At 43.8% G+C, this 27,005-nt stretch overlaps 4 protein-coding genes and 1 long non-coding RNA gene across 9 annotated transcripts; 3 read left to right on the forward strand and 2 right to left on the reverse strand.

Annotated features, from left to right (window-relative positions):
• The first annotated feature begins 527 nt into the window (after positions 1–527).
• On the forward strand, positions 528–12,274 carry virma (vir like m6A methyltransferase associated). 5 transcript variants are annotated; one of them, XM_028426126.1, is made up of 27 exons: positions 528–670; positions 1,146–1,258; positions 2,181–2,267; positions 3,308–3,356; positions 3,453–3,612; positions 3,718–3,840; positions 3,944–4,195; positions 4,724–5,454; positions 5,619–5,756; positions 5,836–6,062; positions 6,151–6,678; positions 6,763–6,917; positions 7,000–7,082; positions 7,422–7,515; positions 7,889–8,277; positions 8,370–8,525; positions 8,613–8,848; positions 8,922–9,171; positions 9,253–9,470; positions 9,564–9,696; positions 9,841–9,984; positions 10,065–10,219; positions 10,382–10,478; positions 10,979–11,145; positions 11,234–11,583; positions 11,727–11,873; positions 11,957–12,274. In XM_028426126.1, the coding sequence occupies exons 1-27, from the start codon at positions 608–610 to the stop codon at positions 12,157–12,159; spliced, it is 5,448 nt and encodes a 1,815-aa protein (XP_028281927.1). In that variant the 5' UTR covers positions 528–607; the 3' UTR covers positions 12,160–12,274. The 5 variants fall into 5 exon arrangements, with proteins under 5 accessions (XP_028281927.1, XP_028281932.1, XP_028281929.1 ...); XM_028426131.1 differs by having other exon boundaries at positions 3,944–4,165; XM_028426128.1 differs by having other exon boundaries at positions 3,947–4,195.
• A 713-nt stretch (positions 12,275–12,987) lies between these two features.
• Positions 12,988–14,091, reverse strand: rnf41l (ring finger protein 41, like). The gene is made up of 4 exons (XM_028425289.1): positions 14,056–14,091; positions 13,655–13,803; positions 13,453–13,573; positions 12,988–13,359 (listed from the first exon to the last, which is right to left on the reverse strand). Exons 1-4 carry the CDS (start codon positions 14,089–14,091, stop codon positions 12,988–12,990), a joined length of 678 nt encoding a protein of 225 aa, XP_028281090.1.
• A 359-nt stretch (positions 14,092–14,450) lies between these two features.
• LOC114449024 (uncharacterized) lies at positions 14,451–15,288 on the reverse strand. Its single transcript, XR_003671942.1, has 3 exons — positions 14,921–15,288; positions 14,633–14,839; positions 14,451–14,556 (listed from the first exon to the last, which is right to left on the reverse strand). It is a non-coding gene; the product is annotated as an uncharacterized LOC114449024 (long non-coding RNA).
• A 792-nt stretch (positions 15,289–16,080) lies between these two features.
• On the forward strand, positions 16,081–26,401 carry rad54b (RAD54 homolog B). Its single transcript, XM_028425398.1, has 16 exons — positions 16,081–16,175; positions 16,746–16,908; positions 17,019–17,214; positions 22,032–22,235; positions 22,489–22,785; positions 22,899–23,061; positions 23,142–23,367; positions 23,481–23,567; positions 23,664–23,784; positions 23,872–24,011; positions 24,119–24,409; positions 24,509–24,672; positions 24,756–25,017; positions 25,125–25,191; positions 25,281–25,478; positions 25,563–26,401. The coding sequence occupies exons 2-16, from the start codon at positions 16,765–16,767 to the stop codon at positions 25,793–25,795; spliced, it is 2,793 nt and encodes a 930-aa protein (XP_028281199.1). The 5' UTR covers positions 16,081–16,175; positions 16,746–16,764; the 3' UTR covers positions 25,796–26,401.
• Positions 18,745–21,597, forward strand: LOC114448456 (fibrinogen silencer-binding protein). The gene is made up of 2 exons (XM_028425399.1): positions 18,745–19,779; positions 20,384–21,597. The coding sequence occupies exons 1-2, from the start codon at positions 19,373–19,375 to the stop codon at positions 20,937–20,939; spliced, it is 963 nt and encodes a 320-aa protein (XP_028281200.1). The 5' UTR covers positions 18,745–19,372; the 3' UTR covers positions 20,940–21,597.
• Positions 26,402–27,005: the final 604 nt, after the last annotated feature.

Here is a 27,005-nt window from a genome sequence, read left to right on the forward strand (position 1 = left end):
TCTGTATGATATGATTATGTATTATGCTACCATTAAAACACCTGTTAGATACATTCATTTATAATAATTATGATATTTGTTAAGGATAAAATTGTTGGGTTTCCACATATATGCCCTTAATTGTTTTTGGGATGGAACCATTTAAAATGTGAAATTAAAGGTGAAATTAAACGACATTAAAATAAAGGGGATCTAAGAATACATTAGGCAAAATAAATCTGTAAAAATAAGCAAAGCCATCCAACAATAACAAAGAAATATCAGTGGAGTCTCGACAGCAGGTAACCCTCAAATAGAGCTTTAACAATGTTTAATTTCAATGAAAACCGTGAAAGTTACTAATTAAAATGCGTTTAATGAAAGTAAGTAATTCTGTTTTTGTTTATTAAAAACTATGTATAATAATAACAACAACAACAACAACAACAACAATAATAATAATAATAATAATAATAATAATAATAATAATAATAATAATAATAATAATAATAATAATAATAATATTTTGTTGATGTTTTGTTCTGTCTGTTGTTGAGCGTTGGACTTGCTCCGGAAGTATTCGCTATCCCGGAAGTTTACCTCTCGCCCGGTTAGCAGCAAGAAAGCGATGGCGGGGGACACTTCAACGGAGCTTCTTTTTCTTGATACGTTCAAGCATCAGAGTGCAGAGGTAGTGTTTCTAAGGCCCCCATCACACTGTAATTTAGTAGCTACAGAGCCACCTGCCGTATTAAATATATTCAGTTGTTTTGGTAAATTATCCCCAACTTCCAAGCTAACTATGTTAACTTGGCTAACATTAGCGCTCGTGTCATGTTGTTATTGACGCTGTAATTCGCTGTTTTTATTTCAGTACACACATACCTCATTTTCCGCATAACTGCACCAAATACCGTCGTTGAACGTTATTTAAATTACGCAGCCAGATAACTACACGCAGCTGCTTTTGCATTCTTGTAGTGATTGTTTGCTAGTTAGTATGGTGGCTAATGCTAACATTAAAGTCTCATTCTGGCCATGTTTACATTGAAGCATGAGGGAAAGGTGTCTGTTTTTCCGCTGTAGGGTTACTCGTGGTCACAGATGTTAAAGAAATTTCTACTGTCTGAATATTTGTGACGTTTATTGGATTCACTGCATTTCAGTTAACCAACGTGGATGTGGTGCGGTTTCCTTGCGGTGTCCTGATCACAGAGGTGCGGGTCATTCCTCCAGGAATCAAGGCACATAGCAACTTACCTGACAGCAGAGCATTTGGGTAAGCGAAATAAGTGTTCCCCAACGATCAGTGACTCATGTACACTTAGTTGATATGTTACCCAGCAGGAAATACAGTCGAATCTACTAGCTTTGCATGAAATAACATCCAGTATGTTGAAACTATGTTGGAGAGGTGTTCATTCGGCTTATTGCCTATTTATTCAGAAAAGGTTGAAGTATATCATCATTCGAAAAGATGTTTATGTTAACATAGGCATACAGATGCATGTAGAGAGAAGTCCTATTTAATCCATATGTTTACCTTATTATTACATTCACAAAATCATGGCTGGATACACATTCTGTTCATGCCACCTTTCAGCTAAAATGAATAAATGAATTGCTTCAAAGTCTGCTATGCCTTGAGATTAATTTGAGAAAAACAAGAGCAGTTGATATCAGGTCATCATCAGAATTATATTATAGGGTAAAAGTTGTCTTGAGTCTTTACAAGTTGCAGGAAATCCTTAACATTAGTGAAAATCCAGGCTATTTTGCCTCTGGTGATGTTTTGTAAAGATACCTGAGATCTATGTGTCTTTCCTTGCAAGAAATATTGAGAAGCTGTGTGAATAAAGCAGAGATCGAGTTTGACACCTGAGCTCCATTGTTGAGAAGGTCCTGATTCCCACTGAGCCTGTTGAGTAATGTGTGATGTAATTTAACTGAAAATATGGGGTTGGGATTCAAGAATGCAGAAGTCTATATAAGGAGGGGTGTGATTTAGAAAACATACTCTGATGTGAGTATATTGTGGTAGAGGACAGGAACAGACAGAAGATATGGTTTAGCACTGCATAATCGTATGCAGTAATATACATGTCTTATACCTAAATTTGATGAGTGTGTGTATATATGTATTGATCTGCTGAAACCCTCTGATTATGTCTCATTGCTGCTGTGTGGTGTTGTGTTTCCAGGGAGACATCACCTCATGCCTTCCAGCTGGAGCTGTTCTTCAATAATGTCACTAAACCCAACAACCCCACCTTTCACAGACTGGGCAGGTCAGAATTTATGTTTCCTTTTCTCCCTTGTTTTGTTTCTGTAAACCTCTGAGCCTCCTCTCATTCCCCATCTCAGTATTTCCTTGGTCACATCTCAAAAGTGTTAAAACGTCTGTTCCACCTGTATAACCAGTCCACAGTAGCATCTGAGACCGGTTTTCATAGGCCTAGCGTGCACCCACCCATATTCAGGTCTCTTTGTTCCTAGGCTGGATAACTGGTCTCTCCAGAAACCCAACCCCTCCCTCACTGTAGCTGAAAGTGACACAAAAACTAAAAGGTCTCCTTGAAATAAACAAGTACTGGAATGTTTGAGTCAAGCATTTTTATCCAGCCTCATAATAACAGAGGTGTGAACAGTGGCACCAGAGCGTAAACTTGTATTTAAACGTTGTGTGATAGAGTGAGTAAAGTCTGTAAATAAGACACACCCGAGTTATTATCTCTGCTGGGAAAATTTTAAAGTGTGTAATTGCTATTAACATTTTACTAATGAATGTAACCACCATGTTTTGGACAGACTCAGACTGAGAGTTAGTTTAGTCATTGTGTAGTGAAGTGATATAGATCTCAGTGACTGAAATTGAATTAGATCTGTGTCCTATTAAAGTGCTGATGTCATTGTTGTAATTATTTTTGACAACAGGTTGTAACCAGTTATATCAAAGACCTATCAGATGCTTATAATAGAAAATTTTTGGAAGGTTGGAAGAAACAAAGCTGTTAGATATAGATCATAATGTTGTCGGGCAACTAGTGTTCCTTTATTATGATTGTTATGCATTCCATTACACAGTGGAGAGCAGGGATACAAAACAAAAACAGGGATATATGTAGCACAATGAGCGTTTATTTTTCCTGTAACCACACCACAAGTATTATATCTGCTGCTTTGAAGAGGTTTAATTAGGGCTTCACCTACTTGCTTTTTAAAGTAAAATAAGCAATAAAACAAAGATGCTAGAGTTCAAGAATAGTCATCACTGATTCCTACTTGGAACATTGTTATTAAGTTGCTCTCTCATGCTTTCTATCCTCAGTTTGGAATATGATGAGAACAAGTCCATTGTGTTCAGACCCAGTGGGAAGGTGAGTGGCCTCTCACGCACAAGATGATTTGTGATGTTCTTCCTATTGATTTGTGAATAGCTAAATGTGTGCGGAATGTGCTTGTTGTGCTTGCAGGTGAACACAGATGGCCTGGTGTTGCGTGGCTGGTATACGAGTCTCACTGTAGCAGTATATGGGACAGCAGAGCGCTCACATGGACATGACCAAGAATCACCTCCTCCTCCCCCACCCCCTCCCCCTCAGCAACCTGGTCCCAAGAGGATTATCAAACAAGGTGGGCAACAATAGGCTGAAACCCACAAGTGATCGCTATGATAAGGAAATCTCCCTGCACCTCAGATTCTAATAGTATTATTTTGCTTTTATTGCTCGTCTTAAGTAGAATGGGACAAAGATGACCAGTACAATGGCAGCCCACCGAGACCAGCACCCAGAGGACCTCGTACTCCACCTGGCCCTCCACCACCAGATGATGATGAGGAGGAGCAAGTTCAGATGACAGGTTAAATACGTTCATCTGTTGTTTTGGTTTGTTTTTTATTACATGTCATACCAGACTCAGAATTGCGTATTTAATGTTTCATGTTGACTATGTTGTTGTACAGCAGGTGTGATCAAAGATGAGACATCCCAGGTCCGTGATGACTACCTGGAGGCTGTGTCACCTGAAAGATCACTGCCTGCTGATGAAGCGTACTCGGATGCCGAACAGGAGGAAGAGGGTGATGAGGAGGAAGAGGAGGAGGAGCAGGAGGAGGAAGAGGATGCAAGGACAGAGGGGAGCGCGCCAGAGGAGGAGGAGGATGAAGAGGATGAGGAAGATGAGGGTGAGGACGAGGAAGAGGAGATGGAGGAAGGTAGGGGAGTTCTTATGTGAGAGTAGGATAGTCTGCAATCCCAAATGGACACTCAGCCCAGAACCCCTTGATACTAGAAAGGCAACACTACACATGGTCATGGGGGCCACGGGAGCAGGGTCCATTTGGGACTGAGTAACAAGTACGAGAGAGTGTGTGCTCTGGCTTGCTGCTGCGTCCATCTATTATAGACAATGGATGTTGCAAACCCTCAGCTAACCTGCCAAGGGTTCCTCTGAAGGCTTATGATCACCTTTCATAAGCTTTTGTGGTGGGTTCTACCTAAAGCGTCCTCACAGCCATGGCTGAGTGTGTGCTGTAGCCACATCACGCATGCCAAACTAACTCTGCATGTTTGATGAAAAAGGGTTTGTGTGTCTGCATCTGTAAATGAGAAAAGAAATTATGAACAGCTGTTCTCACTGGCCTCCTCATTCTCACTCATTTTAAAACAAATATCTTTGAGGATTTGTTACAGCAGATAAACCTGGTCAAATGATCCTGTTGTTTTGTCTCCTGCCCTTTTAGGTGATGATGGGTATGAACAGATTTCCAGCGACGAAGACGACCTGGATAATGGTAGCTTCAAAATACCCTCGTTTGACATGGACTACACCCCTGAGGATCTTGCTTCTGTCCCACCTGTCCAGTATGACCCATATGAACGAGAACTCAGGCCCCTGCTATATTTTACCCCTCCATACAAGACCCGTTTTGATACTCAGTTTGAGAAAGCTAGTATAGAGGAGCCCAGGGATGCTGGTGGTACAGAAGCCACAGCTAGTGGAGAAGAGGCTGAAGCTGTTTCTCAGCTGAAAGAATTATTATCTAGTATTGGGGAAGATAGAGATGCACGCTGGGTAGCTGCTCTGGAAGAAGCACCTGCACTTCTGGCCAAAGGGTTCGCATATTTAATTAAACAAGGAGAAGCAGAAATGGAGGAACCTGTCAGAGTTTTAGTCCAGTGGGCTCTCCAAGCTGTCAGTATGGAGATTGCTCTTAAGCAGCCCATTGCCCTTAATCTCAGACAGCTAAAAGCTGGTGCCAAGCTAGCCTCATACTTGGCAGAGTGTCCACAAGGCCTTGCAGGGCTGGTGAGAGAAGGAGCCCTGAGTGTACTGCTGGAGCTGCTCCATGCAGACCATGTCTCCTCTACGTTGAAGCTGAGTATCTTGAGAGCTTTAGATGCTCTGATCAGTGCTCCTGCTGGGGTCGAGGCCTTCCTACATACAGGAGAGGCAACAAAAAGTGGCTACCAGGTTGGCACAAAATATACACTCATGAATATCTTCAAACTTTGTCATAGTTTTCTGTGCTAGAGAATTAATATGTGAATGAGTCTGGTTGCTTTTAACCCAGGAAGACCAGCTTTGACCATGCTTTGCTTCATTAAGATCTGACATTACAATGTATTATTTCACAGCGTCTTGTCCAGCTGTTCCTGCGTGAAGAGACAGTCAGGGTAATAACAGCTGGAAACGCAATATTACAGAAAAGCCACATGTATGAGGTACTTCTTAACCTACAACATGCAGCAGCAGCATGGAGTGAACGACAGCAGGTATAACAGCCACACTTTCACAAACTCCTTAAAGACCAATCAATATTGTTTGATGCTAATCAATTGTCATTTTATTAAGGAGGAGATGGAGGATGCCGAGAGCCCTATGGAAGAGGAGCCAACGATAAACTCTGCTCCTGTGAGTGAGGCAGAGCTCGACAGGTTTGCAGGGATCTTGGAAGAGCTACATCACCTGCTTGAGACAGCAGTTCACTGCATGGTTCAGCCCCCTGGAAAAGCCTTCCCTACTACTGCTAGAATAACAGGACCACAGGAGAGAGATAACCCCTATCCAACACTGTATAGGTAGATACTCAGATCCACAAATTTATGATGTAGAAGTAACACACAGAGTTAAATTAGTTTTGAGTGATTGATGGTATCTTTTTTTCAGGTATATGCACGCGTGCCATTTCCTGGAGAGCACAACAGTGGTGTTGTCAGCGGCTGCTGCAGCTGGTCATCTAGGTGTCACCCAAGCCGTTCGAGAACTTCTACGCTTCCTCTCACTTACCCAGTCGGGTCTGCTCTTCCTTCTCGCCCAACCTACACCCACGAACCTGCTGCTGCGTCTCCTGGCATCAATTGCAGATTCTGAGGGTGAGGAGAGTGCGCTTACAGGAGGAGAGTCTGGTCTGATGGGTCCAGGGTTCGGTGAAGAGGGCTTTGGTGTCTGGATAATGCAGGCGCTGCATGCTCTGCAAGGTGTGTCAGAACTCATGAGCCATGTGGCTGCAGGAGGGGATGGTGCTGCAGGGTTAGAGGAAGGTGACAACGCAGAGGTCCTGGGAATGCTCCATGCACTCTACCTGATGACTTTCACGCAGACGGGCCGTAGTGCTGTGGCACATGTTTTCAGCCTGGACAATAACCTGTCCTGCCTGGTTACCCTGCTTCAGCACCACAGCAAGGATGGACAGGGGTAAAGCTGTCTTCCCTTGTACAGGTTGTACTTTTTTAAAATCACTTTTACAGTGATTTAACATTTTTGTCCTTTTTCTTTTAGTGAGGCCAAGGCTCGCAAAGCAGTGACATATAACTATGCCTGTATGCTGGTCTTACTGGTGGTTCAAACCTCCAATGAGCTGCGGATGATGGAACAGTATGCCGCTCCACTGCTGTCTTTAGCTAAGGCAGATGACACCAATGCCAAGTTACAGGGTAGATGCCACCACTCTCACACTCGACTGTCGTGTTTAATAGGAGCATTTTGATGTTTACCTGTCTTCGTTTTGCTTTTCAGAGCTCAGTAAATGGATGGAGCCTCTAGAGAAACTTCGTTTTGAGATCAGCAGCATTCCTACTCTTATCGACTACATCAAGCAGGTACAGATCACTCATTGTATACATCCTGCTGAGATAAACACATTTCTCTATGTTTTCATTTTTTAGTGATCTACTTGTATATCGTGCATGCAGTCCATTAAAATTTCCAATGATAGGAATAAGGGCTAAATGTTACACATTGAATTGATAAATTTACTGAGCTGAATGTATATTAGTGCAGAGGAAACTGAAGCATTAAAGGTCACACATAGATTCTTGGAATGTGGAGCATTACTGACAAGTATGAGCTGCTCTCTTTCTGCTCTGTGGCTTAGCTGTATGCAAATAACCGTCAAATATTGCATACTACTCTGAACATGGTTTTCTTTTGATCTTCAGAATGTGGAAAATGTATTGACAGCTGAGGGAATGGGGCTGGTTACTGCTCTGAGAGTTCTCTGTCACATTGCCTGCGCCCCTCGTGCTATAGAAGGTAAAAACATCATTTTTACACGGATGGAAATAATTCAAGGCATAAAAGCTATATAATACCTCAGTTGTTGCTTTGTAGTTTTGCTTTGTAGGATTTTAGTCTAAAAGAGACACCAGTCATATGGTCAGGCATTTTTATGGGGGAATACCAGGAAGCTTACTCTGGAGTGCATAGTGAAAAAGTACTGCCTATGGGTTTTGTTTCTATGACAATGGTATTATGAAAACATGATGTTTTTTAACAACTTAAATCCACCTTTTGGTTTTTGTTGTGTGCTTAGAGCACCTACACAAAAATCCTACTTCATGCACCTGCATATGTTTTTACCCCATTACAAACAATAATAGGACTCATATCTTCCTCTTTTCTGCAGGTCAGCAGCGGGATCTGAAGTGGAGTCTTGCAGGTGTCCAGCTGTTCTCAGGGGAGGGTCTGGACACATGTGTGCGTGTCTTGCAAAAGCTATGTGCTATATTATTGCAGCCATGGCGCATGCATGGACACATGGGCCCAACGCCGCAGCGCTGCATGATCCTCAGTATATGTATCAGCACACTCAAATTGCTGCGCACCATGCTGACAGAGCTGCTCAGTGGAGGAGCTTTCCAGTTCAGGGACACTCGCGTGGCAAATGTTTTGGTTACACTCCACATGACGGTTTGCTCCATCCCTGCATCTGGACGTTTAGATGGGGAGGAAACCAGAGTGCAGGCGCTCATTGTTGATGTGCTGCTCACCTTCACACAGGGTGTCAGTGAAGAGGTGGGTGAATTTGTGACAGGGCGAGTATGTTGGCTTGGACTAATGTGTGGTACAAGGTCATTTTTGTGACACAGTGTGTGTGTCCACTGCAGGTGACACATACAGAAGAGACTTTGGCCAGTAACACATGGTCTCTAATGCTGAAGGAGGTTCTGGGTTCACTGCTAAAAGCTCCTGAGGGTCTCTTCTCTGGTCTGACACTGCTGTCTGAGCTGTTGCCTCTCCCGTTGCCAATGCAGAGCACTCAGGTAGCTCCCTTCATCCTTTGGATTACTCACCTGTCCTCTGCTGTGATGTGTCTTGTCTTGGCATAACATTAACTTTTGTCCTCTTAGGTGATGTCAGTACAAGATGCGGCTGTAGCCCTAAACACAAGGAAGCTGTGGAGCATGCACATACGGGCACAGTGGAAAGTGTTTTCTGAGGCTTTGAGGTGTGTGTGCGCCACCAGCTGCCCTCCTCTCCTGGCAATGCTGAGGAGAGTGTGTGTTCAGCTGGCAGACCTTTCTTCGCCCACTGCAACACTCATAATGAAGACCCTGCTGGAACTACTGCTGGAGGAGCTGCAGCCGTGAGTAAAGGACACACCTATGCACACAGCAGATGTTGAAAATTATATTTTGTTTGTAATTCACTCTCTGCAGGGCGGAAGGGAAGAGTGTTTGCTGGAGCCAAGTCCTGCGCCTGCTATCTTTGATGGATGCTCTGGTATCTCAGAGAGCTTGTAAGAGTGCATCACTGCACCTGCTGTCTGGGTCCGTTTCTGGAGATGAACAACTGGGTGACCTGTTCCCATTACTTCTGTCTCTGCTGGTTCCTCCGGCCAATCACTCCTTACAACAGCAGCAAAGTAGCGTTCTTGTGGGAACAATATTACAGTCACTGTGTGACCAGGTAAGGATTATAAAAATTCAAACGAATTCCTACAGACAAAAGATGCACTACTTAAAATGATCAAACTGTTTCTTTCGTCAGGACATTTCTCTCGTGGTGTCTCCACCGGGTGAAAATTGTGTGTCAGAGGCTGAACAACTGGCCAATGCACTTCCAGGAAGAGAGATGATGTCATCCGTTTGTAGTTCATTGATGGAGGTGTTGGGGAATGCAGAGAGCAGCGTCCCACTTCTCCTTACATGCATCAGGACTTTGACTTTCCTCACAGAGCATGACTACGGCCTCTACCACCTCAAAGTGTAAGTAATTATGTTCCTGCCTGTGGTTTGTGCTTAGTTTTGTGTTCAAAGTGTTACCTTGAGGGATGAGATTACTCTTTGTCTGTGTTTCAGTGCTTTGAAGAAACATGGTGCTGGGCTGTGTGCTCTCTTGAAGAGGTTGGTGTTTTCCTTCAACAAGGACTCAGCAGATCTCCTTTCTGCTCTGCTCGACTTTCTCAGGCAAATCCTCAACACAGAAACAACAGTGAGTATTTTAAGATTGATGAGAACAGAAGGAATCCTCCTGCTACGACTGCATCTGCTGCTTTTTTTTTTTTACTTGTCCTTGTAATAATTTGACTCTGATTGTAATTAGTCTAGACTGTGACTGTATCATTCTTTTAATCAGTGTGTTGAAGAGGCTGGCCAGGGGTCCAATGAGGAGACTGTTTTTGTTCCTCCACGATTGCTGTCGGGCTCCGAGATGAAAGTCCTGCTGCAGTGGGAGGAGTCCGAGTCACATCCAATACCTGCTTTAGAGAAACAGATTACGGTACAAATTGTGTAGACATTTACAGTGAACCTTTTAGGGCACTACTGACTGAATTCAACTTACTGTTTTTGTGACTGTAGAAACTCTGCAAAGAAGATGATTCACTTGAAACTTTGTTGGAGAATGTGATTGTTCTGAGGCAGGCATTGGAGACAGCCACTGACACACCTCCTGCATCTGAAACTGAGCCCACTCTGCCAGCACCTGAGACACTGGGTGCCCAGTTTAATCACAGGTTTGGTCTATGAATCTTATTAAATAACACAAACAATTGCTTTCTTACTATTCTGATGGTTTTCTGCCATTGTGATTCAGCTACCATTGCAGGGAGATGACATGTCCATTTACACTGACGAGGCATAATTAACCATTACTGGCTTGTCTGTTTGTACTGCAGGACTGTGTTCATCCTGTCGGAGGCTCTGGATGAGCAGCTGAAGGCTCTGTGGTTCTCTCCCTTCCAGACTGATGACATAGAGACAGACCTTGATATGGTGAGAGACGTGTGCAGTGTGTGCAACATATAATAGTCAACAATCTCAGGAACATGTGGCGTGGGCTGATTATTCCACTGATTATTTGTCAGTGTTCAGCCAAAGCACACCAGCAGTGAGGCGCTTTAATTTACAGCCATCTCCTGCTACTCATTCCTTTCATTCATTCATTTCTTTACTAGTTCAAATAATTAATAACTCAATCACAGTGCTACAATGGCAGTCCTAAGGTGAGAATCATAGTCTGTAAATCTGGTTCAAACTAAGGTGTGTCCAAACCTCACAGATCTAAAGTGAACAAAGACATTTTCACGTTCAGACTTAATGCTTTAAACTAATTCAATGTGAAGTACTTTTTGTTCCTAACTAATTCCTAATTTTTCAGAATCGTTTAGTTTAACTGACAGGGAGGACTAAAAATGACAGCAGAGCGGTGTTTTGTTGTGTGTTTGTATTTTCTGTACATTGTGTGTAAGATTGCTTCTTTGTTGGCACATCAGGTGAAGGTGGATCTGGTGGGTTTGGCTCAGGAGTGCTGTCCTGAACTGGACTTGAAGGCAGAGCTGGAGCGCTCCTTCCAGTCTGAACCTTCCTCTCCTGGTCACACCAAGGCTCCCAAAGGTTTCCGACTGGGCAAACACAAACATGAGACATTCATCACATCAAGGTACAGCTCCTACTGTTGACTTTTATCAGTCATTTCAATCTATTTTTTTATTGGGTCACTGAACTTCCTCTTGTGCTAATTTCTGCAGCGGTAAATCAGACTACGTTGAGCCTGCTAAAAGAGCTCACATTGTGCCTGCTCCTCGTGGCCGTGGTGGTCGAGGAGGATTTGGACAGAATGTCTCCCGACCTCATGATATCTTCCGCCTGCGCAAACAGAACACTTCTCGTCCTCCCAGCATGCATGTGGATGATTTTGTTGCAGCAGAGTTTAAAGACATTGGAACCCCTCCTGGACTTTTGCCCCCTAAGCGTCCCCCAAAGAGTACCCCAAAACCCCCCACCAGAGGACTGTTCACAGGCAACCGAGGTAGAGCTACCTTCCACAGCCAGACTCGCTTTTTCACTCCACCCCAACCAAAAGGTGTCCTGCTGTCAGGTAGGTCTCTGATACTTTCCACCATACACAGTTGTGTAGTTACAGTACTCTGTAAAAGCAGCTATAAATAACTGAGCACACAGCAGAGCAGAACCATAAGTTGGCCAGTAGAGAGAGACAAATCCTCTCTTTTGCTTCTGAAGGTAACTACGCTCGAAGAGAGGGAGGCCGTGGCTCATCCTGGAGTGGACAAGTGCCAGCTGTAACTCACAGAGGAACCTACAGTGAACCACGCGGAGGACAGAGCAACTTCACACGGGGGCCGCTGCCTTCCCGGCAACCACCAGCAAGTACGGAGTGTACACATACACACTTGTGACCTGGTTTCACCTCACAAGTTTCTAATAATGAACTTTTATTTTCTGTTTTGCAGGTGCATATCGACTGGCACCGAGGGACCGTGCTCCTCGTGGCAGAGGAGGAGCTGGGCTCTCGTGGCTAAGTGGGGGAGGAGGTGGTGGCAGTGCTGGAGGTGGTGGGGGAGGTGGAGGAGGAGGAAGAGGATCTCAGGGGAGCAAGTTCAGTGGTGGGGGAGGGAGTGGGCGGGGCAGACATGTTCGCTCCTTGACCAGGTAAATCCACCTGGGTAATTGATGACTGCAGCCTCTCATGGCAACAAATGGACCAATCAGGATATTGTATATGCTATCTCCATGGAAACGTGGTTTTGTCTCTAAAATGTATGAATTGTGGTGGTGTTTTATGTTTTGTTATTATGAGTTGTATTCAGAGAATAAAGGTAATAGAAATTGACTTTACACTGTTTTTTTTATAACACACAAATAAAGAACAGACTGGTGCAGACACATTTCACTTGCTTTAAGCAGGGAAAATACCTGTCTTTAATGCAAATAATTTAAGAGGTTTCCAGTCGATACCACAAAAATACACTGAAGCTCCTTTGAGATTATGTCGTATTCTTATCTATCACCCTCAAGACTGATGTTCAGAATCTACTGTTCCTCGGGTCCAAGGAGTTTAAGGATGCATTGAGCTGATACTTTGGTTATCTGGAGTTTATTGTGGACAGACTGCATAGACACATCTGAGACAGGAGCAGTGGGCTGTTAATTAATCTATAGAAATGAAATGATGTCATGGATCTTGTCATTGATTGCCTTTGCAGCGACAGTGCCCAGCTTTCCATGCTCTCTCTGCCACTTTTGGATTCTGCAGCCCACTTGCTGTAAGACAGGGCACTCTCCATAGGTCTGGTCATCATGGTAGAGACCTCAATGGGTGATAGTCCTTTGAGACAATGGCAGAGAATTACTGCATAAAGGCTGCTGTCCATTTTAGGTGTTTTATAATTACTCCAATCCTGTGTCCTGATTTTCAATTTTAGAAATGTATCTACAGTATATTTAAAAAGAGGTTTTGTCTAATCCCTGGCACTGATTGTTTTCAGATGACTGTCACTTCCCGGCTTTTTCTCTTGATGCAGTCCAGAGTCAGACTACGGGTGCCACCTTTGCGTACCCCCTCTCCCAGCTGTGGTGATGGAGGTGGACCTGCTGTGTGTATAGCTTGAGCTGAATGCAGTGACAGACTGGACGAGTGTAAAGAAGCCTCTCTCTGCTGATGTCGTGTCAGCTCCCCCTGATGCTGGTCTCTGTCTGCCTGTTCACCAAGATGCTGATTCCTGGTGGGCTGCAGGTCTCTGAGGAGCTCCAGCAGCTCTCTCTTCTCCAGCTCCGCCTCTGCCAGCTCCTGCCTCCTCAGACGCTCTGCTCCTAATAGTGCTCGCATGTCGCACATCACACGGGATAACTGACCCTGCACAGAGGAGACACAATGCCTGACTAAAAGAAACTAATCAAACACTTAACTCTGTACACAGATCGTCTCTATATATGATTGTCAGTTCACCTTGAGCTCCTCCACCTCGTTCTTCAGCTGTGACTCTTTCTGCACCATGTGTCTTCTCTGCGAGTCCAAACGAGACTCCATCTCTCGCCTCACCTCCTCTACCTTACACAGCATCTCTGCCCTGCCAAAAAAATCGATTGCCTTCACAAAACAAACACTGAGTTAAGGAATAAACGAGAGCAGAGAAGTCAGAGAAACTGACCTGAGCATCTCCACCTCTGTGCGCAGCTCTGCTACACAGTTGTGTTGCGACTGGTCAACAGAGAGCAGAGTGTGGCCACAGCCATTGGGACACTCTCTGCTGCGGAAGTTACATTCGGACAGATGAGCTGCCAAACCTCGCCGCTCTACCTGCACAGGACAACCTGAGAGGGAGAGTCACAGTGACTGCAAAGTCTTTTACATGTAGATATGGCTTTGAACGAATTAATATAGTCAGAGATGCTGAAAAACTCACTGCAAACAGAAGCAATAGTTAAAAAATGATCTATATTCATTTGCTACACTTTTATGCATCATCAAAGCAACCAGACAGTAGCAGGAATGTCAGGTGTGATTAAGTGACACTGCAAAAACTCACACTGCATGCACACGCTGTGTCACCATACCCACCACAGTGGTAACATATGTACTCTCCATCTGCCAATAACAGGTCACAGGCACATCATGAGGACAGAAGCACAGTCTGTTTATAACTCCACACTTTTTACATTGTTCATTAAAGAGTGATGGAAAGTTGAGCTCTCTGTGTGAGGTCTGTGGGAGCTTTCAGTCCCATAGGTGCACCAGTTTGTGTGGTAGCCATGACAACACAAAAGCCACCTGTTGTTCACCCACACAGTGGTGTCATATTACTTTTATATCAACACAGCCTACAGGATAACAGTCTAACTTTATGGTTACTGCTATAGGGTAATACAGAACTAAAACAATGCATTGATCAGTCAGTGTAAGGTTTTTGTACCTGTGTTTGAGCAGGATATGAAGGCAAACTCGCACTCATCCTCGTGTGTGTGCAGGCTTTCCAGAGAGCAGACCACCTCACATCCCTGCCCAGCATTCACGCAACGGATCTGCAGGCGGTTTAGGTCATTACGCATGTATCTGCCATTAAACAAAGACACACAATATTAATTTATGATGTCAGAACACACACACAGCTGTAGAGATGAAGGCAGACCTATACAGAGGTTTGAGACTGCCCACATCCAGAGGCAATCTGTCCTCAGGGCAGGAGTGGTGATGAACCAGCCAGCTGCTGATGCAGGCGCTGCAAAAGGCATGTTCACATGGCGCCTGCAGGGGGCGCTCCAACACGTCTCGACACACACAGCAGAGCAGACCCTCATTCACATAACCCACAAACCTCTCCAGATCATAGCCCATCCTACACAAATTACACAGGTTATACAAGACATAAAAGAAGTTGGGGAAAAAAAACTTAGTTGCCAAAATGTGTTCTCTCTACCTGAAGAGTTAATTCCCACTTCATCCAGCTCTTCTTTTGTCTGTCCTTCTGCAGGGTTTGCCCACTTGTTGTTTCACAGCTAACCTTGCTGCTACTACAGTCTTTCTTTCTTCATCCTCTCTGTCAGCCCCATCAAGGTGAGGGTCTCCTCTCTCTTAAAACCCTCCCCCACCTTTGGGAGTGTGTCTCTATAGAAAGGTATCCCTGACAACAAGGGGTCAGGATTCAGGCAGGCAGCTGTCAGGCGAGAGATCAGATCATAGAGACAGACAGAATTACAGTGAAAGAAACAGTCAGTCAAACAGAAAAAAACTCTGCAGCACTGTTTCCCTTAAAGCTTTGCCATTAAAGCTGTGTTGTAGTGTTGCCTTCAGAGATTACTGCTGTCCTTCAGCTGTTTCTGTCTCTCTTAATGACACACCCTATCTGTAGGTTTTCCTCTCTCTCTCTCTCTCTCTGGATGTGGGATTAACTTGGATTACACTCTCTCCCTCCCTGATTGGATTACAGACCACACAACATCAGATGGCAAAAAAACACATGACCACAAAAATCAAAGAGCACCCCAAATGCCTGGACTCACCATCCCCGTCCCTTTGCAGTTCACTGATGATAGCAGTTAATGTAGCAAAAGCTATTTTCAAAAACACTTCTGTCCAAAATTTATCTATACATAAAAGTGATCGAAAAGTTAAAATATCTGATAATTGTACTTGATTGAACTGTTAATGCTGATTTTGATTAATTCGTATTAAACTAAAGGCATTTAAATAAATCTAGAGTTGATCCAAACGAGACAGTAGTATTGAAATATATACATTGTATTATTAAATTAGACGCACAAACAATTTGCAAAGTAGCAAATAATAACAATCACATGCTAAAAAAACACAATATGTCCACGCTACCTTGCCAACAAAAACTTTGCTCTGTTCTTGATAATAAAGGGTTAACTGAGGTCAGTTGCATTGACAGTAAAAAGGTTCAGGGTTCGCTCGATGTATGACTCGGGGATCAACGAGTTGGCAAAACTCATCACGTTGTGTGGATGGGACGTGTGATCTTGCTGACATGAAAACCAAACGCACCCCAATTGTTTTGATCCCGCCCACTCGTACTGGCGCAACCAATCAGATTTCTCGAAGCGTTCAGCGGGAGAAACAGATCAGAAACGAGAGCTGAAGGAAGCTTGTTGTGAACTAGTTGTTCTAATTTGTCTCATTAAACCTTTTCACCAACGATTTAGCTGGTCCGGGTATGTACAGCACGTTGTCATATGTTATCTGACATGATACTACATCCGAGTTTTAGACCGTGTCAGTGATGTTAGCTAGCTTGCTAACCTGCCAGAGTCATGCAACGGTAGCTATCTAGCTAGCATCTTGACGTCATGATAAAGGCTCTCAGTTTGGTTCAATTCAGGCTGCGGGTATAAGAAAGCCAGACTAGAAGAGGGCTTAATTAGTTAAATAAAAACAGTATTATAAGTGTGGTTTACATTTCTTAGGATGTAATAACTGTTCTGTATATATATATATATATATATATACATGTGCCTCAACGTGATGAAATAAGTTTCAGTGTTGCCATCCGTTTCTCGTCAGATATAACCGCAAACACCCAAAATATCACAGCCTGCCATGGTTGCTGGTTGTGTATTAGGGAAGCTGAGCTGTTTTAAAATACGTTTGTGAAACTCGCCACACAACTCGATGTTTGCATATTAAATGTTAAGCCAATTAAGAAGGATGTCTTAAAAATGTCTTTCTTTGTTTCTGGGCCACTGATTTAATAGATATTGATCTTCATTCATGTCTGTCTTCAGGAACCCTTCCACTAGAAGTATGCGCCGCTCAGGGGCTCCCAGTCAGCTGCTGGGTAATGCAGTGAAAAAGCCTCGATTTGTCCCACCTGGACCATCAACCTCATGTACTGCTGAATTCAAGCCTCTGGCCGCGAATCAGGGCTATAGCAATGCACTAGAAAAGGTATGTACCCTGCCTCTCACCCATAGATAGCTGGGATAGGCTCCAGCCCCCCATGACCGCGGGTTTGGATGATGGATATATATCTTTATAAATTCGCTCTTGTCCCACAGGTCCAAAGAAGTATTGCAGCACCAGCTGCGAGTAAGACAGTATGTAATGTCCAACCTAAGGCTGCTCAGCCTGCTGCAGCTTTTCCCAAGGCTCTGGCTCGGGTTCTCAGTGCAACAGAGAGTAAAGAAAATGAGGAAGAGACAAAACATCAAAACCCAGGATCAGGAGACTGTGTACAAGACAGCAAACCTGGAGGTGAGTCACAAACATCACTGGCTGTTTCAGTAGCTGATATGAGAACAAGAATATTCAATGAATATTACATGCATGGGTACACACTTATTTAAAACTTATACAGAACCTTGAAAGTTCATCAATGGGAAAAGGTCTGTAAGGTATTTCACTGTGCAATGACAACCTGTGTTTTCTCTAGTTGTGGTACTGTTGCTCTCTATGCTACTGCTCTTTATTAAAAACAAGATAGTGCAGTCATTTGTGCTTTACACATGTACTAGGATAACAGTTTTGTTTGGTTTTAATGACCATACTGAGATTTCTTAACATCTCTGGATATTGTAAAGCCAAATCATACCTGGGATACTACTGTACAATTAAGTGCTAAATTTAGGATAGCTTCAAATTCAGTTAATTAGACCTATAAGAATTAGTAAAAACACTTGTCACTTATCTACTAGTTGGTGTTAATAGGTAAACATTTCTTACTGAAGACAATAATGTTTTGGTACAGAACCTTAATTAATGTTATTGATAACACCTATGCTTGCCTGTAACTCTGTTAAAATGCCTGATGTGAAAAGGGGCTGCTCGATTTGAGTAGCACTCATTTTTGTTATGTTTAAACAGCTGTTACTCTTTTATCATACATTGTATATCATTCATTCATAACTTTAAAGGCCTAAATTATTTTGTTATTATTAGGACAGTGGTCTGTTGCACTGTAGCTTGTTAAACATACAAATATTACAAAAATGTGTTACATTTTAATATTCAACATATCAAAAAACGATGCATATGATTACACAATGGTGTAAAAGTGTCTTAAACGTACTGTGTAAGAACAGCATGCAGTGAGTTAGCTGCTGCATGTAGCTGTGAGTCTGATAGTTGAAGGGATTTCATTCCTGCCTGTGTTATGCTTTGTTGCTATGATGTTTACACCCACACTGCTTGATTATTTTTGCCTTATTGCCACACAAAGCCCGCGTGATTTTTATTCCTGCGCTGCGACTTATTGTAACACATCACCCTCTCAGCTCAGGGTTCCTGTGGCTTTCACAATTGCTCCCTCACGTTGCTCTCTCGGTAAACATTTTCACACACAACAGTCGCCTGCTCCGTCTCTAAGTCTAATAATAACGCTCACTGTGTGCATGGATGTTAAACCGGGCGGGCTGACGCTGAGTGACAGCAGGTCCAGCATTATGCAAATTAGCGGGGCAGAGCAGCGGCAGCGCCCGGCCAGATTAGGACCGTGCTCAGGATCAGGGAGCCGCCGCCGCCGCCTCCTGCAGGAGCAACTAGTGCCTCCATGTTCCGACCGGGAAAACACGGGGCACGCGCGCTCTGCGTTTGGCGCGGCGCTATGCCTGCACGCGCTACCAGCACGTGTTTTAATAGCTGAAAAGGTGTGTGTGTGTGTGTGTGTGTGTGTGTGTGTGTGCGCAGCACAGGCGATTGTCTACACTGAAGAACACTGACAGAAGCGCTGTCCTTACGGGCATGCGCAATGCGCTCTCAAACCCCTCCTCCACCCGGTTAGTTAAGCCGGCGCTATTTCAAAGCGTCACTCACTTTAGGAAAATACACTCTGTGACCCCTAATAACATGTAATGTGGCGTCTGAACATTGTTTACCACTTCATAAAGAACACGGCCCCTCTGCTGATTCCCCTCTTTGTGCTGCAGAGGCTGTGCTGTGCTCTATGCTGTGCTTGGTTTGGGGTTTAGAGAGACCGAGCTGTAAGTAGGTCGGGCTGGGCTTAAGCGGCTTAGCTACGTCAGCCTAAGCTGGGAGGAATTCATCCAAAGCCCTCCGCGGTAGGCGGGGGCCTAAACGAGGCTGGCCTAGTTAAGCCTGATTCTTATTGTGTGCAGCACAGCCTGTTTTTGTTGTGCAACGTAGCTGAGAGGGAACCCAGGAGTAGTGTCTGAATCCATGCACTTGTTAGTCATAGCTTATGTGTGATTAAGAGGAAGAAGAAGAAGAGAAAGCAGATGAGACGTGTGGGAGTTAGACCTGTGTTAGTGTGTCATTGTGGACCAGGAGGACAGAGCTGCAGGGATAGAAAAGGACAGGTGGGAAGAGTGAGGAGCCACAGTACTGAGTGTGGCTACTGAAGGGTGACAGACACAGGCCTGGCTTTGGTCTGTGTGTGAGCCCGCTATGCTTTAAGATGGCGTCCAGCTCTGTGTTTCTGTCCAGCATGGTGGGTAAGGCTCGCTCTTCCAACTTCACCCTCTCTGAAAAGCTGGACCTGTTGAAGCTGGTTCGTCCTCACATCCGCATCCTGGAGGAGCACACAAACAAGCATGCGGTCATTGTGGACAAGAACAAGTGCTGGGACACTGTGGCCGAGCAATACAACGCCTTGGGAGGGGACAGACCACACCGCACTGCTCAAGGCCTCAGGACCCTGTACAAGAGACTGAAGGAGTCTGCCAAACAGGAAGTGATGCAACGAAGACACGCCCAGCCTGAGTACAGAGCGAGCATCTCTGAGCCAACCAGGAGAATTATGGAGATGATCCCTCACCTGTTTCACCATGTGCCCATCCATGAGAAGGATCAGACGCTGCGCAGGTACACAAACACACACACTGTAGATCTAACAGCAGTTACATGGGAGTTTAGGTCCATGTACAGCATGTAGGCATGGTCTAACCTTTGGAAGGGGTGGGGCTGCTCATTCTTTTTTCAATGCCAGCCAGATTATACAGTCTCAGTGCACTGTTATGCTCAACAGGAAAACACAGTATGTCATTTACTCATAATTTACTGGCTGTTCTTTTGTAGGAAAATGAAAAACTTTAATTTAAGTTTAATTTTTTTCAGTTTTTATCACAATTGCCCTGCAATGGTTTGACCCTTAATCAATAGAATATCCCAACAGCCTCCTAGGAGAGTGCATAGAAGATAACAAACCAGTGGATTAAAAAAATACTATCTTAACAACTCTTGGCACCACAACAGAACAGAAACAAAAGAGTGTGGCTGTAATTGGCAAGCTCTGCTGGCAAACCCTTTTAGTTTCCTCTGAGGCTGCTCTGATCAGTTACCTAATCCTGTTTTTTTTAATGTGTATTGTCACCAACATACTGTAGGTTTTTGCACATCTCAAACACACACACTAAAACATCAATACATGCTTCTAAGGCTCAATATATATCTTTTTTTCTATTTGTAGATTAATATACAGCAAACACAGCTCTCCCATTGAACATCCTGGCAGCAGCTCCTCTCTGGCTGGACTCCAGGATTACTCAGCAGCTGTCTCAAGTATCCCCCATGAGGTGGTCCAGCTGGACCCTGAAGAGGATGTTAAACCACCGCCAGACCTCCCCATTCCCTCCACACACACAGGGCCAGGGCTGGATGGAGGCCAGGAGCAAGAAGTGGAGCAGGACTTGGGCAGTGTTCACGATTATGAAGCATCCTTGTCTCCAGCGTCTTCTTCTGTTAATATCCCCCTTTCCACTTCTCCACTTCCCTTACGACATGACCTATACCCTAACGACATCTATCCTCATCACGAACCCGACAGGTTTCGCCCTCTGCACCTGGCCAAAGAGGAGCACGAGTTGGTGTTAGCCAACCACAGGAAGGTTGCTCTGTACTTGGACGAAAAAAGAGAGGGCCTGAAGAGGAAGCAGCAACTGGAGGAAGAACTTCTGAGAGCCAAGATTAAAGTCGAGAAACTAAAGGCTGCCCGTCTGAGGCATGGACTGCCAATTCCTCTATGAACACACACGCCTGTGACCTGTGGTGGAGCAATCAAAGGTTTTATGTTTGGGAGCAGTTTCACAACACAAGGTTTTTGGAAACATAGTGCCTCATAAAGACATGGATCACTGGTTTGCTTGTTGCAAAAACACATCAATCTGTTCTTGTAAGCGTATGATCATTCCCACACCTACCGACAGAGGCTGTGTTGTAAATGCTCACATTGCAAACACTGTGACGGGCCAAATTTTGGAAGAGAATATTTGTTGTCCTGACTGACATGCACCTTACTGGTGCTTTTCCTGCCAATTGTAATTATGGGGATGTCAAGATAATCTTTTTCATCCTCTTCAAAAAATATACACAATAACAGTGTTTACTGTAACATATGGGACTGTCAGTACTGCCCAGTTTGGTGGGATTGAGATGTTTCTGTTGAATTAGATGTTGTTTGATTCAACAACATCTAACATCTGTGTAATCAGATGTGACACATTTGCAGCCATTTAATTTCAAGCACTTAGTTTTTTATTTATTATGCTGTTTTTATAGAAACAAACTTTACATTCTCACTGATATTGAAGTACAAGTTTTGCAGGCCTTAACATATTTTCCAGTAAAATTCTGTGAATTGAGGTTAAAAAAAGATCCAGTTACACATATTCTCTGGTTTGTGAATGGGTGAACAAAAGAAGGGAGAGGTGTTGATTGGTGTCTGGTGTTTTTACCGTTTAATATGTGTGAGTTCAACATTGTAATGTATTGTGGGTATGCAGATGTCGTCTGTTTCTTCTACAGTTTGTCCATACGTTCACTTGTTTCTATTAAAAAATAATAATTATCTACTGTGTTGTTTTTCTTTTTTCTTACAGGTCAGTGTCATAACAAATGCATTAGACATTTACATCCTTGCTGCACTGTTTCCACCATGTGAATGTGACGCATTTGTTGTATTCTATACAACCATTCCATTGTCTTGCTATTGGTGATGTACACTAATTGAGGGCTTCCTGGTTAAAGATGTGGTGCAACAGTGACCCCTGCTGGAGGCCCTGATTTGTGTTATGTGTTCTGGTGATTCTTCCACTGTGAGCTTTGTCTTTATTTTTCAGGAGTGAATGACGACCCTCCTCAGACCCCTCAGCCTCCTGCAGGGTCAAACTCTGGCTGCATTCAGGAAGGTGTGCGTTACCTCAGTGTGGTGTGGTGCAAGGCCAGTAAGAAGAAACACAAGCGCTGGGAGGGTGATGCAGTGCTGGTGACAAGGGGACGTACAGTAACTCTTAAAGACATGGAGGGGAAGGATATTGGAAAAGGTGAGACACAAACATTTTAATTTATGTCTTTGTTGGCTCAACACTCATTTAAAGTCTGATATTTTATGGATATATTCTTTGATTGATGTATATGTTTTATTGATTTGTAGTGACATGTTTTAACTAATGTATGCTGTTGTCATGTATACATATGTTGAACAAATACTGCCAAAAACTGAACCAAACCAAATACTGAAGAGAAAAGCTCATCGCAGTAAAACATATCAGTTACCGTTTATGTTGTGTGTTGTAGGTAGTGGGTACAAGGTTTCAGAGCTTGCCTCACTGTCTGAGGGAGAGACTCTGATGATTGGTGGGAAGCAGGTGGAGGTGATGGGGGTCATTTCTGCTGAGGACTTTGCCAGTGGTCGCTGTTTCCAGGAGGTCCAAACAGGGCAAGTGGAGTCACACACATCTGCTCCACCTGCTGGTCGTCGCTTGACATCCAAACCTTTTTGTCCCCCGACAATGTTGGGGAGAGGAGAACATGCAGGAGCAAAACCTGAAGAGGAACAAACATGCAGACCTCGCCATGACCCACTAGCTTCAGGTATGTAAACTAAATCAAACACAACATTACTTGTAGAAAGAGTTTTAACCCATATTGAAGTCAATTTGTGGATGCAGTAAAAAAACAGGAATATCGTGGTGTCATTATTTTAGGTGCACTGGTAATGCCTCGCCCCTCTCCTAACCACCAGTGGCTGTATAACAAGTCAGGGCTTCCTGTGGTTGATGTTGTGGTTGACCCATTCCTGACTGCACATCTACGACCCCACCAGAGAGACGGTCTGCTCTTTCTCTATGAGTGTGTAATGGGCATGAGGTAACAGTGCTGTTCCTGTTGTGTATATCATCATCCAATGCTGTGTGAAAACAACTCTTAATAGTTTATGTTGATATCAGAGCCACTGGTCGCTACGGAGCTATTCTGGCAGATGAGATGGGTTTAGGGAAGACTCTTCAGAGCGTGGCGCTATCTTGGACATTGCTTAAGCAGGGGCCTTACGGTGGGAAACCAGTTGCTAAGCGTATCCTTGTGGTGACACCTGGCAGCCTGGTGCAGAACTGGGGAGCAGAGTTCAACAAGTGGCTGGGCCGTGAGAGGATCAGTGCTTTCATTGTGGATCAGGTCAAAATGACTAGGTTTTCTTAAATTTTTTTGGCACCTTTTGGATTTGTTATTGTCCTTATACAAACATATATGAGGTCATTAAAATACATTCTGTGTTAACCTATGTTTAGGACCATCGGATAGAACAGTTCCTACTCTCCCCTCTGTACAGTGTTCTTGTGATCAGCTATGAAATGCTGCTGCGATGCCTGGAGCAGGTATTTCTGTCTTGTGCCTCACAGTCATGTTTTTTTTAACAAATATTTATAAATTCTGATGTATAATTTACGAAAATTACGTTTTTCTGTGTTAAGGTTCAGAAAGTGGAGTTTGGTCTCATAATTTGTGATGAGGGTCACAGATTGAAAAACAGCAGCATCAAAACATCATCAGCCCTTAGCAGCCTCAGCTGTAACCGCAGGGTCATACTCACAGGTACAATGCTGCTTGTAACTGATAGAGATGGAAATTTTTAAAGAGTCTGGTTGCAAAGATTTTGTAATACATTGCTGTGATTGATAGGCACACCAGTACAGAATGACCTGCAGGAGTTCTACGCCATCATAGAGTTTGTAAATCCAGGAATTCTAGGGTCATCTACAGCTTACAGGAAAGTGTATGAGGAACCAATCTTGCGCTCTCGACAGCCATCTTGCACAGAAGTAATTTTAACCCCACTTTCTTGATTCTTTCCTTTTGAGCCACTACCCATAGACAGAACAACTTTAACTAGTGTCAAATCTGATCTTATATTTTCCTCTGCCAACAGGAGGAGAGTGTTTTGGGAGAGGAGCGAGCAGCTGAACTCTCTCGTCTGACTGGCATGTTCATCCTGAGGCGGACTCAGGAGATAATCAACCGCTATCTGCCTCCTCGCCTGGACTGGACATTGTTCTGCGAGCTGTCCCCTCTGCAGCAAGAGCTGTACAGGCACCTCCTTAGCCACAGGGTCTTCAGAGCCTTCCTTCAGGGGTCCTCTCAAACACACACACCTTTGGCCTGCATCACTGCACTGAAGAAGCTCTGTAACCACCCTGGTCTGCTCCACATTACTGCAAAGGTTACTTTTTTCTTTCAATAAAAACCTGCAATCATATTAGAATCTAGTCTAATACTTAACTCTACACTCCGTATTTTATGTGTATATTTCTGTTTTCAGGAAAGAACAGACGAGGGATCTGCAGAGAGTTCATTGTATGAGGGCCTGGTAGATCTCTTCCCAGAATCCTATTCTTCAGGAGGACTCAACACTGCTGATTCTGGAAAACTGCTGGTTCTTTCAGACCTGCTTGCTGCCATTAGAGAGCTCAGCCCTTCAGATAGGTGTGTGTTTACCATCAATAGAATATTTTTATCTGTATGAACTAATTGCCTAAACATTTGACAAAGTACGTGTCGCTCCGCAGGGTAGTCGTGGTGTCGAACTACACTCAGACTCTCGACTTGCTCCAGAATCTGTGTCAACACATCGGCTACACTTTCTGTCGACTAGACGGACATACCCCCACAAATCAGAGACAGCGACTAGTTGATAGTTTTAACAGTCCCTACTCTCAGAACTTCCTGTTTTTGCTGAGCTCTAAAGCAGGCGGGGTCGGTCTTAATCTGATTGGTGCCTCCCATCTGGTGTTGTATGACATTGACTGGAACCCTGCCAATGACATTCAGGTAACAACCATAGCACACATTTATTTTCACAAGTGCATACATATCCACCAGATGGCACTATACATGCTGTTTGCAATGTCTCTGAAACTTTTCTTGTCTGTGCAAAGGCCATGGCTCGAGTATGGAGAGATGGACAAAAAAAGACTGTGCACATCTACCGTCTTCTCACTGCAGGTATAATACGTTTACAGAGTCAATAAAAATCGGCATATCCAGACTGATTTCAAATGATATCTGAGGTGTGTGGTGTTACTTCCTCTCAGGCACCATTGAGGAGCGTATATTCCAGAGACAGGTGTCCAAACAGGGGCTTTCTGGGACAGTGGTTGACATGGGGAAAGGGGCAGAGCACACCAGTTTCTCCACAAGTGAATTGCGAGATCTTTTCAGCCTGACAGAGACACACTCTCTAACTCACGATCTGCTGAACTGTGGCTGCAGCATGGATGGTACAGTCAATGGTATGCTCATAAATCCAACACACACCTCATGACACTGTTACATTACCAGACTCATTACGTGCCTTCACTCACTTTTGTCCTCAGCCATGGCAGAGGAGGAGGAGGAGGAGGAGGAGCAGGTCTCCGATAGGCCGTGCCAGCTCGGTCGTCAAGGTGACCGTAGGGGGCCGACTCAGAAGCATCTCAGCATGTCCGAGCTCATGCAGTGGAAACATTTCTCTGGTGACACACACACCTTCTCAGACCCCTACCTTGATCATGCACGAAGCCACATCACCTTCGCTTTCCAGACCACCATCTCTCACGCAGCTCAGTAAACACCAGCTGTCCCACACACACATACTTCCGCAAAATGTTTGTCGTCTGACTTTCTGGGCTTTGTCAGCCTAGATATAATGTATGACTAACACTCAACAACTGCCAACAACAGTACACTTCCCAGCTGTTTCAGTGACATTTTTATTTATTCCAATACGCTACAGTTAAATTTGATTAAATAAATGAATTCCAACGGATAAAATCAGCCTTCAATGTTTGTTGATAATTGAAACATTCTTGGTGGGGCAAAAGGAACATGGAGGATGGGTATGTAAATGCGAAAGATTAGAACTGTTTGTGTCCCACATAGTGTAGATAAGTCAGGATGAGAAGTCAGATATTCTGTGCCCATCTAGAGTAACATTTACTTGAAAGATGTTTTCCATGTTTGCCTGATGGTATGGAGAGAATGTGTATACAGGCAGCCTTTAAAAGAATTAATTTACTGCTTAGTAATTGTGCCATTCGGATTTGAGTTACCCTGAAAGAAGAAGAAAGGCTAAGGCCAACTGTGCTTAGCCTGAATTGTTGTTCCTTAATGTCACAATTTGTTATGTAATGGCCTTTGCACATTAGTGTGGAGTGAATCTGCAGGGTTTTAGATGTGGGCCACACTGCGATCTGTTCAGTCTATTATTTTGGATAACACTCGCCTGTTCATGCTCTTCGACACAAAGCTGCCGCGTGGGAGTTACAGCATGTAGTTGCGTGTTTCTGTTTGTGTGTATGTGTGTGCTGATCCTAGATTCAGATATGATTTATGTTCGGGTCTGTCAGATTGACTGAGCTCCAATACAATGTGTGTTTCTGTAATTATTATTTTTTGGATGGTAACCACTGTGTGTGATTGTTAAGCAACATTGTTGTGTAATAATTGGGTCTCTGGGTTGTTAAACTGTCCTTTATGCTTATGACAGTTGTAACGCTGCGGTCTATTGGTGCCGTGTTGGAGGTTGCTTGGTGATTAGTCAGACACCCGCTGGTTGCCTGTGGACACAGTGTGAATTTAAATGCTTATTGTAGTTTCTACTTCAACGTTTTCAGCCTTGTATGAACCTTATATGTTAAATAATGTAATAATTATATTATTTTCTGTGTGGTAGATGCTGTATTAGTAACTGTTGTTGCAGGGCACATTGTGCGCTTTGACTCAAAGGATACTTGCATATCCTAAACATAGGGTTTTAATTATTAAGTTAAATTGCCAAT

Source organism: Parambassis ranga, chromosome 16 (assembly GCF_900634625.1).
Source record: "Parambassis ranga chromosome 16, fParRan2.1, whole genome shotgun sequence".
In the NCBI taxonomy this organism is placed as follows: Eukaryota; Metazoa; Chordata; class Actinopteri; family Ambassidae; genus Parambassis; species Parambassis ranga.

Bases quoted from the DNA above. Each gene is read 5' to 3' on its own strand.
- virma (XM_028426126.1), top strand. From the start codon at position 608: ATGGCGGGGGACACTTCAACGGAGCTTCTTTTTCTTGATACGTTCAAG. The intron at 3,357-3,452 runs GTGAGTGGCCTC...TTGTGCTTGCAG, and splicing joins TGTTCAGACCCAGTGGGAAG to GTGAACACAGATGGCCTGGT. The intron at 3,613-3,717 runs GTGGGCAACAAT...GCTCGTCTTAAG, and splicing joins CAAGAGGATTATCAAACAAG to TAGAATGGGACAAAGATGAC.
- rnf41l (XM_028425289.1), bottom strand. From the start codon at position 14,091: ATGGAGAGTACATATGTTACCACTGTGGTGGGTATG. The intron at 13,804-14,055 runs GTGACACAGCGT...TGTCCTGTGCAG, and splicing joins TTACCACTGTGGTGGGTATG to GTAGAGCGGCGAGGTTTGGC. The intron at 13,574-13,654 runs GTCAGTTTCTCT...TTTTTTTGGCAG, and splicing joins ACAGAGGTGGAGATGCTCAG to GGCAGAGATGCTGTGTAAGG.
- rad54b (XM_028425398.1), top strand. From the start codon at position 16,765: ATGCGCCGCTCAGGGGCTCCCAGTCAGCTGCTGGGTAATGCAGTGAAA. The intron at 23,062-23,141 runs GTAACAGTGCTG...TGTTGATATCAG, and splicing joins GAGTGTGTAATGGGCATGAG to AGCCACTGGTCGCTACGGAG. The intron at 25,018-25,124 runs GTAACAACCATA...GTCTGTGCAAAG, and splicing joins ACCCTGCCAATGACATTCAG to GCCATGGCTCGAGTATGGAG.
- LOC114448456 (XM_028425399.1), top strand. From the start codon at position 19,373: ATGGCGTCCAGCTCTGTGTTTCTGTCCAGCATGGTGGGTAAGGCTCGC. The intron at 19,780-20,383 runs GTACACAAACAC...TTCTATTTGTAG, and splicing joins AAGGATCAGACGCTGCGCAG to ATTAATATACAGCAAACACA.